General features: G+C 51.5%; 1 protein-coding gene across 1 annotated transcript; it reads left to right on the forward strand.

Moving 5' to 3' along the window:
• The first annotated feature begins 362 nt into the window (after positions 1 to 362).
• CCDC197 (coiled-coil domain containing 197) lies at positions 363 to 9,805 on the forward strand. The gene is given in 9 exon segments (XM_033419317.2): positions 363 to 491; positions 1,787 to 1,806; positions 1,809 to 1,862; positions 3,267 to 3,409; positions 3,411 to 3,449; positions 5,053 to 5,163; positions 5,889 to 5,954; positions 6,240 to 6,356; positions 9,511 to 9,805. Coding segments are annotated over 9 exon segments (936 nt in total). The 5' UTR covers positions 363 to 384; the 3' UTR covers positions 9,790 to 9,805.
• Positions 9,806 to 16,705: the final 6,900 nt, after the last annotated feature.

A 16,705-nucleotide genomic window follows, 5' to 3' on the forward strand; every position in this document is an offset into this window, starting at 1 on the left:
CCCAGGCATCTTGGCACCCATGGGACTTGACGGTGATGGAGCTGTCCCAGTTATGGGGTGACAAAGGCAATAATGCCACTGCAGAATGGCACATTTGGTCCCTCCAGAGCTGGGGGGCACAGCTCAAAGACCTCAGACTTTGAACTTAATGAAAGCCGAGTCCAAATCCAGCCCTGTTGTACATCCTCAAGCTGGTCACAGAGGGGCCTCTCTGAACCTCTGTTTCCTTTTCTATGAAGTGGGAATGTGAACTGGCTTCTGAGGACCATCAGGAGAATCAGAAGAGAAAGCTGCTGCCTTGACTGTTGCTGTGGCCATCCATCTTCTTCCTGCCTGGCCCACGTGGCCCTCATCCTCCAGTGTAGCCTGCGGTGGTGAGGGGCAATGTCGGCGACCGTGGACACAGGCCAGGAGGCTGGCCTGAGCAATACCGGTGACAAGGACCGGGACCTGCAGGTGCTGTTCCAGGAACTTTGCCAACTCCAGGCAAAGTACGAGCTGTCCCAAGCCCCGCCGTGCCCCCTGCCTCAGCCCCAGGGCCACCTGCGGTGGGCTAAGCAGCTGGGACTGAGCAAAAATGCCTAAGGAGGCCAGGCCAGGAAATGAACGCGGAGGGGACTGAGGCCCCGGAGTAAGTCAGCAGGGGCAGCTGATTGGCGAGTGGTGGGGAGGTGGGGGGCTTGGCTCCCGCCCTTTGAACTCAGACCTTGGGCCAGTCCCAGGCCCTGTGCAAGCTTAGTCTCCCTCCACGAAGGCAGGGCTGTGCGTGACCATCCCTACGCCTCTGTCAGCTCGGCCCCTCTAAAATCAGCCTGCAAGGTTGCTGCTGTGTCTCCAAGCAGACACCCTGAATCCTTGCCCCTTGGTGACTCTCAATTTCAGGCTGCCCACGAAAGCCTGAGTTATATGCAAATGGATGGATTGATATCTGTGAGTGATTTTATGGAGAAAAGTCCCAACCGGTCCATCGGATTCTCATAGGGCTTCCCAACCTCCCCACCGAAAGGTTTAGCACTATAGCTCACAGGGCCCCACGTGGTATTTGCAGGGGGAAGACAATTTTTTCCTGCATTTTTCAGGACTGTATGGATGAGAAAATCGGGCCTGAGGGCAGAGTGGCTTGCCCTGGGGAAGTCAGCAGTCACTCAGAGATACCCACCACAGCCTTTCCTGCTCTGCCCTCTGCCCTTGACCACTGACCTTGAAGGCGACCAGGGTGGGCAAGCTATTGGAGACTCATCTTGCTTGGTGATGCCCCCTGATGGCTGGGCAGCAGCACGTGGCTGTCGCCCCTCTGGGGGCTGCCGGGGCCCCGACCACAGACTGAGTGCTTATGATGTGCTGGGAGCCCCAGACCCGGTCCCCACCGGCCTATGAGGGAGGGGTCTGGTTACCCCTGTTACGGACGGGCCAGCCAGGCACAGAGAGGCAAAGCCTGTGGCCGGATCACTGGCCACTGGGGGCTCAGACCATCTGCCACCAGCTCAGCCTGCAGGAGGGGCTCCATAGACCCCATGCCACAAAGGCCCGGCCTCGTTGGCCCCCAGGCCCCTTCCTCATGGCCTGACCACAGGCATCTCTTTGACCTCTTTGTGGCTCAGTTTACTCAGCAGTGAAATGGGGGTGGAGAGACTCAAGTCAGCGGCCCATTGATGGGTCAGTGACCAGCCCAGCCCGGATCCGTGCAGATCCACAGAGGCTGGCCCTTGCCAGGGGTCACAACCTGGAAGTCCCCAAACTGTGTTCTCACGTCTGCTCTCTCGCCGGCACTGAAATGTCTCTACAGACAGAGGAAGCTGAGGAGAGAGGTCATAAGGTTTTTGAAGACTATCTGATCAAGGTCCTTGAGAAAGTCCCCAAGGGTACGTAGCTTCCTCAGCAGGCACCTCCCAGCCTGGGAACCTGGGCGCGTGTGAGCTCGCTGAGCACTGAGCTCCCCTGCAGAGTGGGAATCCACAGGCCGGTGCCACTGTGGTCGAGCCAGCCAGGGCACCAGCCATGTGGCCTGCAGCAAGTTCTCAACGTCTCTCTTCAGTGGGAACAGCAACAGTTCCGTGGGCTGGATCCTTTATGAGCACGTAGCCTGGAGCCCGATGTCTAGCTATAGCACCCAGTAAGTGTCAGCTGTTATTATTACCTCATCTGTCTTTGATTTTGCTCTTAGGAACTAAAATTACACAGGCATCTGAAATGAGTTTTGTGTTCTGTTTTACCATGATTTGCACCAGAATCCACTGTTATCAGTGCTGAAAACTTGATAGGAAAGAGAAGGGGAGACAAACATACATAATTTTATTATCGTCATTGTCTTTACATCACCAATAATAAAAATAACTATTACTGTTTATGAAATATTTACTCTGCGCTAAGCTCTTTAGTAAATCTTTTTTACCCCTCTTGAGGAGCTGCTGAGAACTGTGTTACCCAGGCTCAGTGAGGTTAAGGGACTTGACCAAGGTCTCCCAGACAGGAAGTGGTGGGGCTGGGTCTCAGACTCTGGTCTACCTGATTTCAGAGTCACTGTGCTAAGTGCTCTGGAGCTGCAGGAGCCCCAAGGACTCTGCCCTGGAGGTCAGGGAAGGCTTCATGGAGGAGGGGGCCATTCATGGGGCTCACATGCGTTCAGCAGAGGGGAACAGCACTGCAGGCAGAAGAACAGCACAGATGCAGACTGGAGCCAGGCCCTGTGCAGTGGATTTGGGGTTGAGTTCCAGTGTGCTGGAGCGCCATTATCCGCCAGGGGTCGCTGGGAGATGTGATTGGAAGGTTGAGCAGCACCAAAGAGCCTTGAGCACCAAGCCAAGGAGGGGCGCAGGCCTCCAGGTCAGTCACGGGCTGTGAAGCAGACCCAGCACCCAGCGCTGCTTCTAGAAGCCTCCTAGTTTGGGACCTTCCTAATTCAGCAGTTCAACCCTGTTCAACCCATCCAGAATGAGCAAAGCTGGGGACCCCGTCACGCGGGACAGCAACAATCCCTGTCCTCTTCCTGCAGGCTCCCCCAGTCAGCAACCCCTCCCGGGGTGGCGGTGGGGGGTTCTCCTGCCTCACTGGGCAGACTTGATCCAGAATGCTTGCTCTCAGCCCCGGTGGCCTTTCAAATGCAGATTCTTCTCTTGAAGAGGTGGGAGGTCAGTGATGGGGCGCTCTCAACTTCGGGGCTCCAGTGGACAGCAGAAGTCCCACCTACATTATTAGTATCACTGCAGGGGGCAGGTGAGGGCTGGGCATTCTATGCCCACCCATCCTCCCATGCACTGTCTCTATAGGCTACAACCAAGGGGAGGAGCCAGAGGAGGCCCCGGTGGAGGCCATGGTGGGGCACTATGGGAAGCTCTTCTCAGTCAGCCAGGACATCCAGAAGCTTCTGGAGGCCTTCTTCAAGATGAGCCAGGCCGTCCACCAAAGCCTGGAGGGAGTCTCTAGAGGGAGGCCATAGGGCTCTTATCCCGGTAACAGCTGCCTGAAGCCCGGCTCATCCTCCTTGGCCCAGAGAACTGGGATGTAGGGACCCCCTTCCCTCTGCACCCCCAGAGAAGGCCTGAGGCAGGGGCGGGCTCCTGAGAGGGTCTGACTGGGGCGCTCACTCCAGAGCCTTGTTCTGTACCCCTTTCCCTCCCTTTCTGCCGGGTTTCTCCTGAGGAAGACTCAGCTTATCCTTAAAAGGTATTCTTCGTGGTAGAAAACTCAGGAGTTCTAGATTCAGACAGACTGGGGTTCAAATTCCAATTCAGCCTCTGACTAGCTGCATGGCCCTGGGCACGTTTAGACCCCCTCTGAGCCTCAGTTTCCTCATCTGTGACGTGGGGGCAATTCAACCTAGTTGGTAGGCTGTTGTGAGACACTGAACACAAACTGTCTCAGAGTTAAGTGCCCCAAGAGGCCATCTCCCTCATAGTTGGTTCATCTTCTAATAAATTGAACTTTCACCCCAAGGGATGGGCATTCCATCCAGAAGAAACTGCCCTGGCAAAGGCATGGTATGATGAATTTTTGTGCTGCAGCTGGGGCCTGGGGACACGGAGAAGACAGAGGATGGGGACATGGAGAGGAAGGGAACAGGGAAAGGGAGGCTGGTGAGTGGGCTGATTCTTGCAAAGGACAGTGGCGTGGCATTTGCAGCCAGTCTCTGCCCCCTAGTGGTAGCACTGAAAACCTACACCATTTTGTACGGTTTTTTTCCTTCGTGGGCGGGGCACTGTGAGAAGCACTTAACAAGCTTTATCTCACTTAAACCTCACCCCAGCACCCGGAGGCAGGTGCTTCTATTCCTAGAGCTGAGACTAGAGGAGAGGAGTGAGGTGAGCATGAAAGTAGAAGGTTGGATCCCAACTTTATTGAGAATTTTAATACTTTGTTCATCATGGATTTTTTTTTTTGCATTAACTTTGATTTTTAAAAAACACTGCATTTGGGAATTCCCTGGTGGTCTAGTGGTTAGGACTCCGCGCTTCTACTGCAGGGGCACAGGTTCGATCCCTGGTTGGGGAACTAAGATCCCGCAAGCTGTGCAGTACGGCCAAAACCAAAACCAAACCAAAAAATTGCATTCAAATATTATTTATATTAATTCTGAGTTAAATGTTTCACCCTAGTCCCAGGCATGCCATTTTTCTCATTTTCAAAGTAAGAAAACTAGGCCTCAGAAAAGTGTGGACACATGTATATCCTGTGTCCTCCAAACACATCTCCGCGGGGCCTGGCGTGGGAGTGCACCCAGCACATCCTGTGCCCCGCAGGCCTGGGCCGCAGAGGCTGTCACAGCCTTGCCCCCTGGTGTCCTCCCAGCCATTCCTGCAGCCGGAAGGGCCCAGACAGGTGGTTCTGCTTATGGTGAGAAAAACGGGCTCCAGGAGCTGAGCTGGAGCTAGTCATCCTACACGTCCATTTTCCTGCATCTCCTGGTGCCTTAAAGGGCCCTGACCACCCAGAACTTTCCCCTCCTCCACCCCCATCATCACTCAGACCCCTGAGCTGTGAGCTCCTCGGGACCAGGCCCAGGGCAGGTGCCCCGGGAGGTCAGCTGCACCGAATTGACCAGCCACCCTACCACAGAGCCTCAAGATCCGGCTCTTCCAGCTGCAGAAGAAGTGTCACCGCAAGCAGGAGCAGTGGCGGCAGCTGGAACACGGTGTCACCTACCAGAAAGACACAGGCAGCTGTGATGTGAGTCCAGTCCACTGGCTGGGGTGGGGGGCGGGCAGCACAGGGGCCGGGGGCTGCTGTCTCCTGGATAATGATTGGCCCCCAACACACACACACACGCACACACATGCGCACGCACACGCACACCACTTACCCACTTACCTCTCCTTGGTGACTGTTAGCTTTCAAAGGGCTTCTCTAAGACGAGCCAGATGTCATGTGACAGGTGGGAGAACTGAAGCCACAGACAGTTAAGGACCAGCTGGGATGCCCCCGTACAGTCCCAGGGCCTAGCATCTGCACTCCTAAATATTGGTTGATTCTTCCTCATATCTATTCACAGATGAGAAGAACGAAGCTTGGAAAGAGGAAGTCAGGGCTAAAGTCCAGGCCAGGATTTCTGGGTTTAATCCCTTGAGCTACTCCTTCCTGGCCTGGAGAATGTGGACTAGTTATTCTCCAGACCCCCGGGTCCTCCCCATAGCAGAGCCTGTGCCCTTCTGGCCTTGGGGGCTGCCTGGAGGACACAGGGGAGCAAAGGCTGGGGCACAGCGCTGTGCCAGGCATACTCCACCTGGGCAGGGCGCAGTCAGCAAATGTGGGACCTTCTCAGGCTCTTGCGGGATCCTAGTTTGGAAGACATGAGGGTTGGGGTCTGTGGGCTGCTGACTTCCAACCAAGGAGCTTTGACGGAGAACTGGATTGGCCACAGTTTATAGAGTCTGTTATGGGTCTTCCTCTTGAAGGTGAGAAGTAAGGTTGCTGATCACAACCCTGAAAGCCTGAAGTCCACACCTCTGGAGCTTCCCAGAGTGAGGAGCCCTGGGTTCCCCCATGTCCCCTCCTGGCCCCTCCCCTGGGTGTGGACCACGGATGTGCCCAGCCGGGAGGACCCTCTTGGAAGTTAGTCGGTCCGGTGTCCCTCTTTGCAGAGGCGGATGCTCTGACCCCGAGGTGGGGAGGGACTCGTCCAAGCCCCTTTGGTTGTAGAGCCCAGACCAGCAGGAGGAGGCGGCTCTTGGCTTCAGGACACGTCTCTGGCCTGAGTGAGCTGGAGGCAGGGGGCAGGGAATTCTGGGAGGGGCCCGAGTCTGCAGAGCCGGCTGCTAAACTGCATGCAAATGGTCATCAACAGCGCGGCCCAGCAGTGCTGCGCCTCTGCCCACGGCATGCCCAAGGGCACGGGTCTCTTCTCCAAGCTCGACCTCATCCGGGTGAGGACTCTCGTGCCCGGGCTGGCCTCCGGCCTGAGCCTGTCCTCGGCCTCGGCTCATGGGGCATGGGTGGTGAGCTGCCCTATTCCTCCACGGCTGCATGGCTCCTGCACAGGTGCGGTAGGGTCTCAGGGTCTCTTTTAGGCTCTCAACAAACTTGTAATGAACGCTCATTGGTGCAGGGTCAGAGGGTTGTAAAGGAACTCCTGCCCTGCCTGGTCTTAATGTGTAGCCCCACCCCGGCACATCACACACATACACACACACGGGGTACAAACTCATACAGACACTCCTATGGGCTCTCCACACACCCTGCAATATACACAAAACATACGCTGACACACCTGCAAACAAACACACCAAGGTGCAAACAGATGTAGTCACGTTTACACGGGGAGGCACATTTCAGTGACCGACGGAGCCTCTGTGCAGGGTCCTCATTTTAAACTTCAGACTCTCGTCAAGTCCACTGAGATTTCCCTTCTCAGTCGGAGGGTCCCCACCAGGACCAAACTCCCGCCAGTCATAATGCTGATGCTGCAGTAATGGAGGTCATGTGATCAGGTTGGCTTCCACCCACAGCAACATATCTTGTTTTCTTTTTAATAATAGCTTTATTGAGATATAATTCTAGTACCCTAAGATTTACCCTTCTAAAGTGCACACTTCAGTGTTTTCAGTATAGTTGCAGAATTGCGCAACTATCATTAGTATCTAATTCCTGAATCTTGTCATCACCTCCCCAAAATACATTTTGTATCTGGCTTCTTCCACTTTGCATGATGTCTTCAAGTTTCATCCACATGGCAGCACAAATCATTCCTTTTTTTTTTTTTTTTTTTGCGGTACGCGGGCCTCTCACTGCTGTGGCCTCTCCCGTTGCGGAGCACAGGCTCCAGACGCGCAGGCTCAGTGGCCATGGCTCACAGGCACAGCCGCTCCACAGCATGTGGGATCTTCCCGGACCAGGTCACGAACCCGTGTCCCCTGCATCGGCAGGCGGACTCTCAACCACTGCGCCGCCAGGGAAGCCCAAATCATTCCTTTTTATGGCTGAAAAATATTTTGCTGCATGGATAGACCACACTTTGTTTATCTATCCATTAGTTGATGGACATTTGGGTTGTTTTCATTTGGGGGCTATTATGAATAATGCTGCTATGAACATTCATGCCCATGTTCTTGCATAGACATGTCTTTTCAGTTATCTTGGGTATATACTTAGGAGTAGAATTTCTGAGTCTTGTGGTAACTCACGAGGTAACTCAGCGAGGAACTGCTGAACTGTTTTCCAAAGTGGCTGTGAAATTTTACAATCCTATGATCAAAATATGAGGATGCCAGTTTCTCCATATCCTTGTTAACACTTGGTGGTCTCTCTTTTATAATTTAGCCACCCTAATGGGTGTGAAGTGGTATCTCATTGTGGTTTCGATTTGCATTTCCCTGATGATTAATAATGTTGAACATTCTTTCACGTGTTTATTGGCCGTTTGTATATCTTCTTCGGAGAAATGTCTATTAGATCCTTTGACCACTTTTTAACTGGATTCTTTGTCTTTTTATTGAGTTGTAAATATTCTTTGTATATTCTGGATAAAAGTTCCTTATCAAATATACGATTTGAAAATATTTTCTCTCATCCTGTGGGTTGTCTTTTCACTTTGATGGTGTCCTTTAAAGCGCAAAGATTTCAGTTTTGATGAAACCCAATTTATATATTTTCATTTTAGTTACTTGTGCTTTAAGCATCATATCTAAGTAACTATTGCCTAATCCAGGGTCAGGAAGATTTACACCTAAGTTTTCTTGTAAGAAGTTTATAGTTTTAGCTCCAATATTTAGGTTTATGATGTGTTTTTAGTTAATTTTTGTATATGGTATGAGATAGGGGTTCGCTTTCATTATTTTGCGTAAGGATATTCAGTTGTCCCGATACCATTTGCTAAAAACCTGCTCTTTCCTCATTGAATTGTCTCCTCATTCTTGTCAAAAATCAATCGGCTGTAAATGTGAAGGTTTATTTCTGGACTCTGAATCCTATTCCATTGGTCCTTACGTCTGTCCTTAGCACTGTCTGGATCACTGCAGCTTTGTAGTAAGTTTTGTAATTGGGAAGTGAGTCCTCCAGCCTCACTTTTCCTTTTTGAGGTTGTTTTACTCTTGTAACTGCATGTCTTGCATCGTGCGTGGAAGTTCCGTGTCTGGGTGGGTTTCAGGTCTGGTGTGACCCAAGGCTCAGTGGCACCACGAGGACCCATCCTTTCCACCCTCCTTTGTCTGCCAGCTTCAGCATTGGTTTCATCCTAAGTCATAACTTGCTTTTCTCTTTCGAGGCAAGTTCAGTGGAGTTGTTTGAACTCGGGATTCTTAAGCGCCTCTGGGACACGGGGGGCGAGTCCCATGCCAATGTTTTCTAGCAGCAAGAGTCCACAGTGAGCGAGCCTGCGTCTTAGTTGAGAAGAGCTCAGGAGAATTTCACAGGCAGTTATCAGGGCCTCTCTGCTCCATGGCACAGCTCTTGGGGCACCATTCACAGTGAAGGCTGCATAACTGGCATCCCCTGAGGCATAGATCCTTCACATCATGATATATGAATGAGCATTTAAGTAAGGGCACATTTGCCCTACAGTCACAGTGTATTAATTTCATCTTCTTCCCCCACAAAAAGGAAGAAATTACCCAGTGATGTCAGGGTGTCCCAAAGATCTCCCTCAGCAATCAGTCAAGTCTCAGAGTCACCCACATGCGCTCGGCATGGTACTAGGGAAAGAGAGGTGGAGGGAGATAAAGGTCACCTGGCCCTTAAGAAGTGAGTGCCGCTCAGAGAGGGAGGCTGGGGGCAGTCAGGGTGGGCTTCTCGGAGGAAGCAGTGAAAAGAGGCAGGCAACCACATTCAGGAAGCTGCACAAGGACCTGGGCTTGGAGCCATCCAGCTCTGCCACTGCTGGGCTGTGTCGCTTCAGACAAGTCACTTAACCTCTCTGAGCCGCAGTTTGCTCATTTGCCAATTGGCATTGATACCACATCTTTGGCAGCGCCCTTGTGAAGACTAAAGGAGACGCAGGTCAACCTTGATGTTGCTTTGGTCCCTGGGAGGTGGTGTCCAGGGGCCAGAGTACAGTCAAGTGAGAGAGATTTCTTTTTCTCTTAGGAATTTATGTTGGACACAATGGAGACTGTGAGATTCATCTCACTGCTCAGGGGACCCAGAGTGTGCTGGACAGCAGACAACCCCAAGGACCGGGGCCTCAGAAGGTACCCCAGACCATTCAGGAAACATTCAGAGAGTCAAAATTCGATCCCCAGGACCCCCTTTCCTAGCACCCAGACTTCAGAGTCCCCAGCCTGTACTGACACAACCCAGGGCCACCAGCCCTGCCAGCATCACGACCATCTCTTTACCTGCTTGGCCTCCTTTTTTCACTCCTGAGTGGGTGGGAGCCAGGGGAGGCGGAGGTCAGTGAGAGGTGGGGCAGCTAGGGCCAGGTGGGGTTGAGGGGGCACTGTTCCCTGCATTGGGGGATTGGCAGGGATGGAGGTGAGGCCTGCCTGGGACCGTGGGCGAGACAGAGGGAGGTTCCCGAGTCAGAGGCAGCAGCCAGGTGGGAAGTCCCAGGTTGGAGACCTGCACCCGGAAGCCGGGGATGCATTTCTCGCCGTCATTGGTGGGTCTGTCTGGGGCCAAGGAGCTTGAATGGACGCCCGACTATTAGGAACGCTGCAGTCATAGGAACTCTCACAGAGAGCCACCCTGAGCTATAGGATGCGTGGGAGCTGGCCTGGGCCACAGCAGACCGGGGGTGCTCAGCTTGTAGGAGAACATCTCATCACTGGTTCCCAGAAACTGGATACCAGTTTGGTGCCTTCTGCCCACCTGAGGGTCCCTGAGCTGCCTGGAATGAGTGCTACTCTCAGGGGGACTGGGGGCAGGGCAAAGCCCCTCTCTGGGCTGGTTTTCCCACGTGTGAAATTGGGTGCGAGGATGTCTAAGGGAATCCTCTCTCCAGTCTGACGTTCTTAGGTCAAGGTTGGAAAGGCCTCTGCGTGGATGGCACTGGCTTGGTGTTATTGAGCCACGGAGGTGAAATCACCCTGGCAGCCACCACAGCCCCGAAAAGGATTCACTCCTGCGGGTCTGCTGATGGTAACTGATTTAGGTTAACTTTGAAGGTTCAGAGCAACCGATTTGCAGCAAATGGGGCATCAGCAAATTACCTTTCAAAGGGGAGTTTCAGAAAAGATGCTGCTATTCCTTCAACAAGCACCGAGGGTCTGCTGTTTTCCAGGTGCTGTTGGGAGAGGGGACGGGAGGCTCAGAGGGAGGGGGTGGGAGGCTGGGTAGGACTTGGGCACTGAAATATTTAGGGGAGCTAAATATAAGAAAGAAGGTTATGTAGGGTCAGGTCTTAAGAGCAGTTTTTTTTTAAAGGCCGGGGGGAGCTGCAGAGAAAGCATCATTTTGAGTTTCTGACTCTCAGGGCTTTGGGGCAAAGAGAGCATCCCAGATAGGGCTTGAGTCAGATTTCAGAAGGGAGAGGTTGGGGGAGGGCTGAAGAAACTGAAGGGAACACAGGGTAGGGCTTCCAGTTTGGCTGGAGCACAAAGAACCTGACGGGCAGTCTGAGATGGTGGGCTGGGGAGCCACCGTGGGGTCCCAGAGGCCAGGCTACGAGGTTTGGAGGCCATACCTGGGGGTGTCTTAGTCCATTCTGGCTGCCATAGCAAAATACCATACACCAGGTGGCTTAAACAACAGACGTTTATTTCTCACAGTTCTGGAGACTGGAAGTCGAAGATGACGGCATCGGCAGGTTTGGTGTCTGGTGAGGGCCCACTTCCTGGTTCAGGTGGTGGAAGGGGTGATGGAGCTCCCGGGGTCCCTTTCTTAAGGACACAAATCCCATTCATGAGGGCCCCACCCTCATGACCTAATCGCCTCCCAAAGGCCCCACCTCCTAACACCATCACACAGGGGTTAGGATTTCAACATAGGCATTTAGGGAGCAGGTACATTCAGTCCATTGCAGGGAGCATCTCACATCCATACCTCACTGCTTACTTGCTCTCCACCCAACATCCACTTTCCAAAGAGATCGGAAGTATCTCATTAGCCTCCCTGTAATGTGGGCACATGTTAGGCCAACAATCCTTAGATTTGAACGTTCCTCAGGAGGGCTTGTCACAGCAGAGTGTGGGTCTACCCCCAGAGCTTCTGACCCAGCAGGCCTAGGGTGGCCAGGCCTTAGAATCTGCATTTCTGACAAGTTCCCAGGTGATGCTGCTGCTGCTGGTCTCAGGCCCACACTTTGAGAACTGCTGCTTGGGAGTAACGGCAAATCCCAAACGCCTAAGCTGGGCTCTGCTTCTCCTGGAGTACCAACTCCCCCTGCCTGGCCTGCAGTCCCCATCTGCACAATGGGGCTAGCGTCATGGGGACCTGGCATCCTGGGAGGGCCATCCCCACCCCGTCTGACCTCCTGGGAGGTGCTGAACATGACACCCTGTTAGGGGCCCAGGGAACAGTCCTCTCACTTTGCCCACAGAGGCTCTGTGAAGAGCTGTTGTCTTTCTGTCCTCTGCCATCTCCCTGCTGTGCACATGTTGTGTGTATGTTTGCAGGTCTAGTTCAGATGTTTGGCACGCTCCCTGGGGAGGAGGGCCATCAGAACAGATACCTGGGGTGGCAGTGACCTGGCCATTAGTCTAAGTTTGCAGTGGGCACCTGAGTCTTTTAGGAGCTCCCAGCCTCCTCTGGGCAGAGCTTGGGTCATGAAATTGACGACTGGGCACTGCGCTTAGGGGCCCTGATCTCTCAGGCTGCTGGCATGTACTAGAACGCTGGGGTTTATCCTTGCTGGGCTTTCTTGTCAGACAGAAAGCTCTCTCAGCCCTGACCCTGTACCTTTAAAGCACTTTCCTCCTGGGTTCCATATTAGCTGGGGAAAGGCCTTCAAGGGCATTTGGAGAAATCCACGGTGGTTCAGGTGCCTTATGAAATATCATTTCATCTGACTGCCCATCCAGATCCTGAGACCCCAAGACACTAGGAGGCCCAGGGCTTGGACATTTTCTGAGACTGAGAGCTCATTACCTGACATCGAATTCCAGCTTTAATTTTCTTCAAGTGTGAGGACATTCTCTCTACAGACCATCCAGGAAGAGTTGGACTATTAGCTACTGGCTGGTGCTGAGAAAATTGGCTATTTGGCAGGAAAATCAAATTATGTCCTTTTTCCACACCACATACTGTAGTATATTCCAGTTCCTTTGAATGATGGTTTTCCAACTTTAATGTTCATTAAAACCACCTGTGGGGCTTCCCTGGTGGCCCAGTGGTTGAGAGTCCGCCTGCCGATGCAGGGGACACGGGTTCGTGCCCCGATCCGGGAGGATCCCACATGCTGTGGAGCGGCTGGGCCCGTGAGCCATGACCGCTAAGCCTGCGCGTCCGGAGCCTGTGCTCCGCAACGGGAGAGGCCACAACAGTGAGAGGCCTGCGTACTGCAAAAAAAAAAAAAACAAAAAAAAAAAAACAAGAAACAAACAAACAAAAAAAACCACCTATGACACTTGCTCAACAGGGTTCATTCTCAGAAATTCTGATTCTGGCACGAGGCCCCCAAAGTCTGGATTTTGAACAAGCATCCCAGATGGTTCCAGTGCAGACTGGTCTCTAGTCACAGGGTGAGAAACACTGAATATCTCAATGTCAAAAAGAAGAAAATCTGCTCCACATTTACCTGGTCTTTAGTCAGGAAGAACTTTGGAAGCATGAAAGCAACAGAAGTGACACCTGAAAATAATCTGACCATGTAAAAATGAAAAATGCATCCACCTCAGAACACAGCCAAATATCTAAAGACAATAAACTGGGGGGAAATGGTGAGAAATTTGAAAAAGAATCAATGTTTTTGATATTTAAAGAACGCTTACACAGTAAAAAAAAAAAAAAAAAAAAAAATGACATCAATTGTTCATTTCAGCAAATCACAAAATAAATAAAAATGGCCTATAAACATGGAAGGTATTTCACTTCACTAAAAATAAAATTACACCTCATAACTTCTGCCCATCAAAAAGTTTTTAGTTAATACACTAATGCATATAAGATAGGCTCTCCAACACCGCGAGGCTGTTTGCATAAACTCTCTGGAAAGCAATTTGAGAAGAGATCTTAAGAGGCTTACAAAATGTTTATGTCCTTTGTCTCAGCAATTCTAGGTCAAGAAATTTAAGTTAATAAAACCAGAGCTATTTGTTTCAAAATGACAGAAAGCCCAACTCAACTTGGCTTAAGCCAAAAAAGAGAAGGTATTGGCTTATGAAACGAGAAGACCAGGGATTGTAGGGCTTCAGGAACAGCTCGATCAGGAACTCAGTGGCAACGGAATCCAGTCTGTCTGTGGGCTCTGCTCTGCCGCAGCTTGGCTTCATTTCCAGGCTCAGCATAAACAAGATGGCTGGCAACAACCTCAGCCCCGCACCCTTTAAAGTGGAAGTCAGAGGAAAAGAGAGAATGTCTCTTCCCAGTAAACCCTGGCAAGTCCCAGGATTTACTCTAATTGGATCACCTCGAGCCAGGTGTTGCTCTAAACAAATCTCTGATTGGCTAGGCCTAGGCTCCCTGTGCGTCCTGAATGAATCTCTGTAACTAGGGGAGATTCCATGCTCTGATTTCCAGGACTTGATCAAATTTTTGTTTGAGTTTTTGTGAGGTGGAGTATCTTTCATGGCTGGAGACCAACCATATGAACTGAAAGAAGGGTTCCCCAAAGGGAAATCAGGCAGTTGTTATCACAGGGAGGTGAGGCCTGGCGCTGGGCAGGCACAAGCCAGAAATGCCCATTACCATACAGAAACGGTGTCTGTACCAAAACGTCCACCACATTGTTACTTACAGTAGCCAAACTGGATACTAACTCAGTATCTCAGAGGAAGAGTTCAGTCAATGATGCAAAACTTCATGATTTTATAATTCTGCAGCCATTAAATTCCATGTTTTCAAAAATAATGTAAGGAAAATTATCTAGAGGGTGTAACGTTAAGTGAAAAAAGGAAGCATTTTTTTAAGTTGAATATAAACTCAATTTAGTAAAAATTATATATGTAAAAGAAGGAAATAGACTAAAGCAGTGCTTCTAAGTGGGAGGATGCTGACCCTGGGGTGGAGTGGGAAGTATTATACCCACCGGGTGCGGTAGATTGAGTAAGTGGTCCCTCGTCTCCACCCCCTGTGGTGGCGTCTACATCTGCGCTCCTGCCACAGGCTCAGTATTCACTTCTTGGCTTTGGGTCGGCCCTGTGACTTGCTTTGGCCAATGGGATGTCAGTGGATTATGACACAAGCAAAGGCTTAAGACTTATCGTGCAGTGGGGCTTGTGTGCCTCTGGGAGCCTCCTGGTTGCAGGGGGATGAGAGCCACAGGGAGCTGACATAGACCAACCTGCAGCTCAGATCCACCGACACCATTCAATCCTCACTAAATCCACGGACCACGGAGTGAGAAATAAATGCTTATAATTGTAAGCCAGTGAAGTTGGAGGTTGTTTGTTACACAGTATTACAGCCAGAGCTGTCAGATACACCCTCACACTTCTTCAGATTCCATGCTCTCTCCAACCCAAGAATCACCAGCGTGTGGGGAGCCAATCCACCTGCTGGGCGGGAATTGGGTTCCTGAGGAATGCTGAGCTGTCGAAAAAGGATTAGGAACTCTGTTCTGCCATGTTCATCAACCCATCCTCTGGATTGGAGGATTCTAATTTTTAATTTTCTTCTTTTTACTTTTGCATATTTTCCAAAGTTTCTGCAATAAGCGTGGTTAACTTTTATAACCAGAGGGGAAAAACAACTTTATTCAAAAATTGGAAAAATTAATTGGAAACCAACTCTTCTTTGCATCTCACTGATCCTAACCTTTGGCGTCTCCAAGAACAAAGCTAACCGTCAAGTCCTTCACCCACAGGACTCTCTTCAAGTCTCTGAAGACAGGGTTCTTGGCCCCTGCACGCTGTCTTTTCTCCAAGTTCAGCAATTCTGATTTCTTGAATGTGTCTCCACTCTCTGAATGGACGCCACTGGTTTCTAGCCTTAAAATGTGGTGTCCCAATCTGAGTTCCATTCTCCAGGTAAGGAAGTTGGCCAGACAGGGATAACAGGATACGTCTGGAAGAGGCTTCCTTGCCATGGCTCCACCTGCAAAGGCACTGGGCATTCCTGCCTTCACATCCCAGCCCATCACCCTGGGGCATCAGGCTCTGCCCATCCCTCTTCTTGGCCCAGGAACGGCCTGGCTACTTCAAGGCTTGTGCCCAAGACTGTAAGTGCTGGCCAGCCCATGGGAACATCTCAAACGTCTTCAAACCCGAGCCCACCTGGCACCAGTATGTCCCTGTTTCTTACTAGGCACCTTCAGAAGATGCTGCACTGTTTCCCTGCCCTTTGATGCTGCAGCTCGCTCATCCTGGCTGCCAGCTACCAGGATGCCCAGCCCTGGGTCTCCAAGCTGCTCTCCAGCACTGCGCAAGGGGAGATGTGAGGCCCGGACCTGCACCTCCCTCACCCCTAAATCTCCAAGCCTAGTCAGGACCTGGCACAGAGCAGGTGTTCAGTGTTGGACAAGGGGGGATGTGTGAGTCAAGAGAGCTAGGCTCCCGATGACTCTCCCCATAGTGAGAACTTCCTGATGTGGTACTAGGATGCTGCTTTGGGGCCACTGTACCTCACTGGGTCCTCCCCACAACCCGTGATCTAGAAAGTGGCAGTTTCCCAGTTCCATTCTACAGAAGGGGCAGCTGCAGCTCAGTGCAGTTCTGTGACCTTGGGGTCACACAGCCGCTCAGTGATTGAGCCGGGACATTTATCTCAAGTCCATCGGGCTCCAGATGGAACAATGTAACTGGAAACAGTTTGGTAGCAAAAAGAACTCTAAGAACAAGCACTGACATGCACTGGACGCTTGCTGTGCGCCATGTACGCTGCTAAGCTCGTCATTGTTCCTGCAGCCTTCATGCCCACCCTGTGAGAATGACTATCCCATTTTGCAGATGAGGAAATGGCGGCTCAGAGAGGTTGAAGGCTTGCATGAGGTCACACAGCCCAGGGGGCAGGCCCCACATCTGTCTCCTTTCAGAGCTGATGTTGTGGGCTGAAGGGGACATGGGTATGAATCATGAACTAGAGTCAGGAGTCAATGGCTTAAGTCCAAATCCAGGTGGGATCAAGGGAGAGTGTGCGACTATAGATCCCTGCTGCTCAAAGTGTGGTCCGGGGACCTGCGTCATGGGCATCACCTGGGAGTTTGTGAGAAAGGCAGAACCTGCATTTTAACAAGATCTTCTGGGGA

This window comes from Orcinus orca, chromosome 2, assembly GCF_937001465.1.
Source record: "Orcinus orca chromosome 2, mOrcOrc1.1, whole genome shotgun sequence".
NCBI classification, from domain to species: domain Eukaryota; kingdom Metazoa; phylum Chordata; class Mammalia; order Artiodactyla; family Delphinidae; genus Orcinus; species Orcinus orca.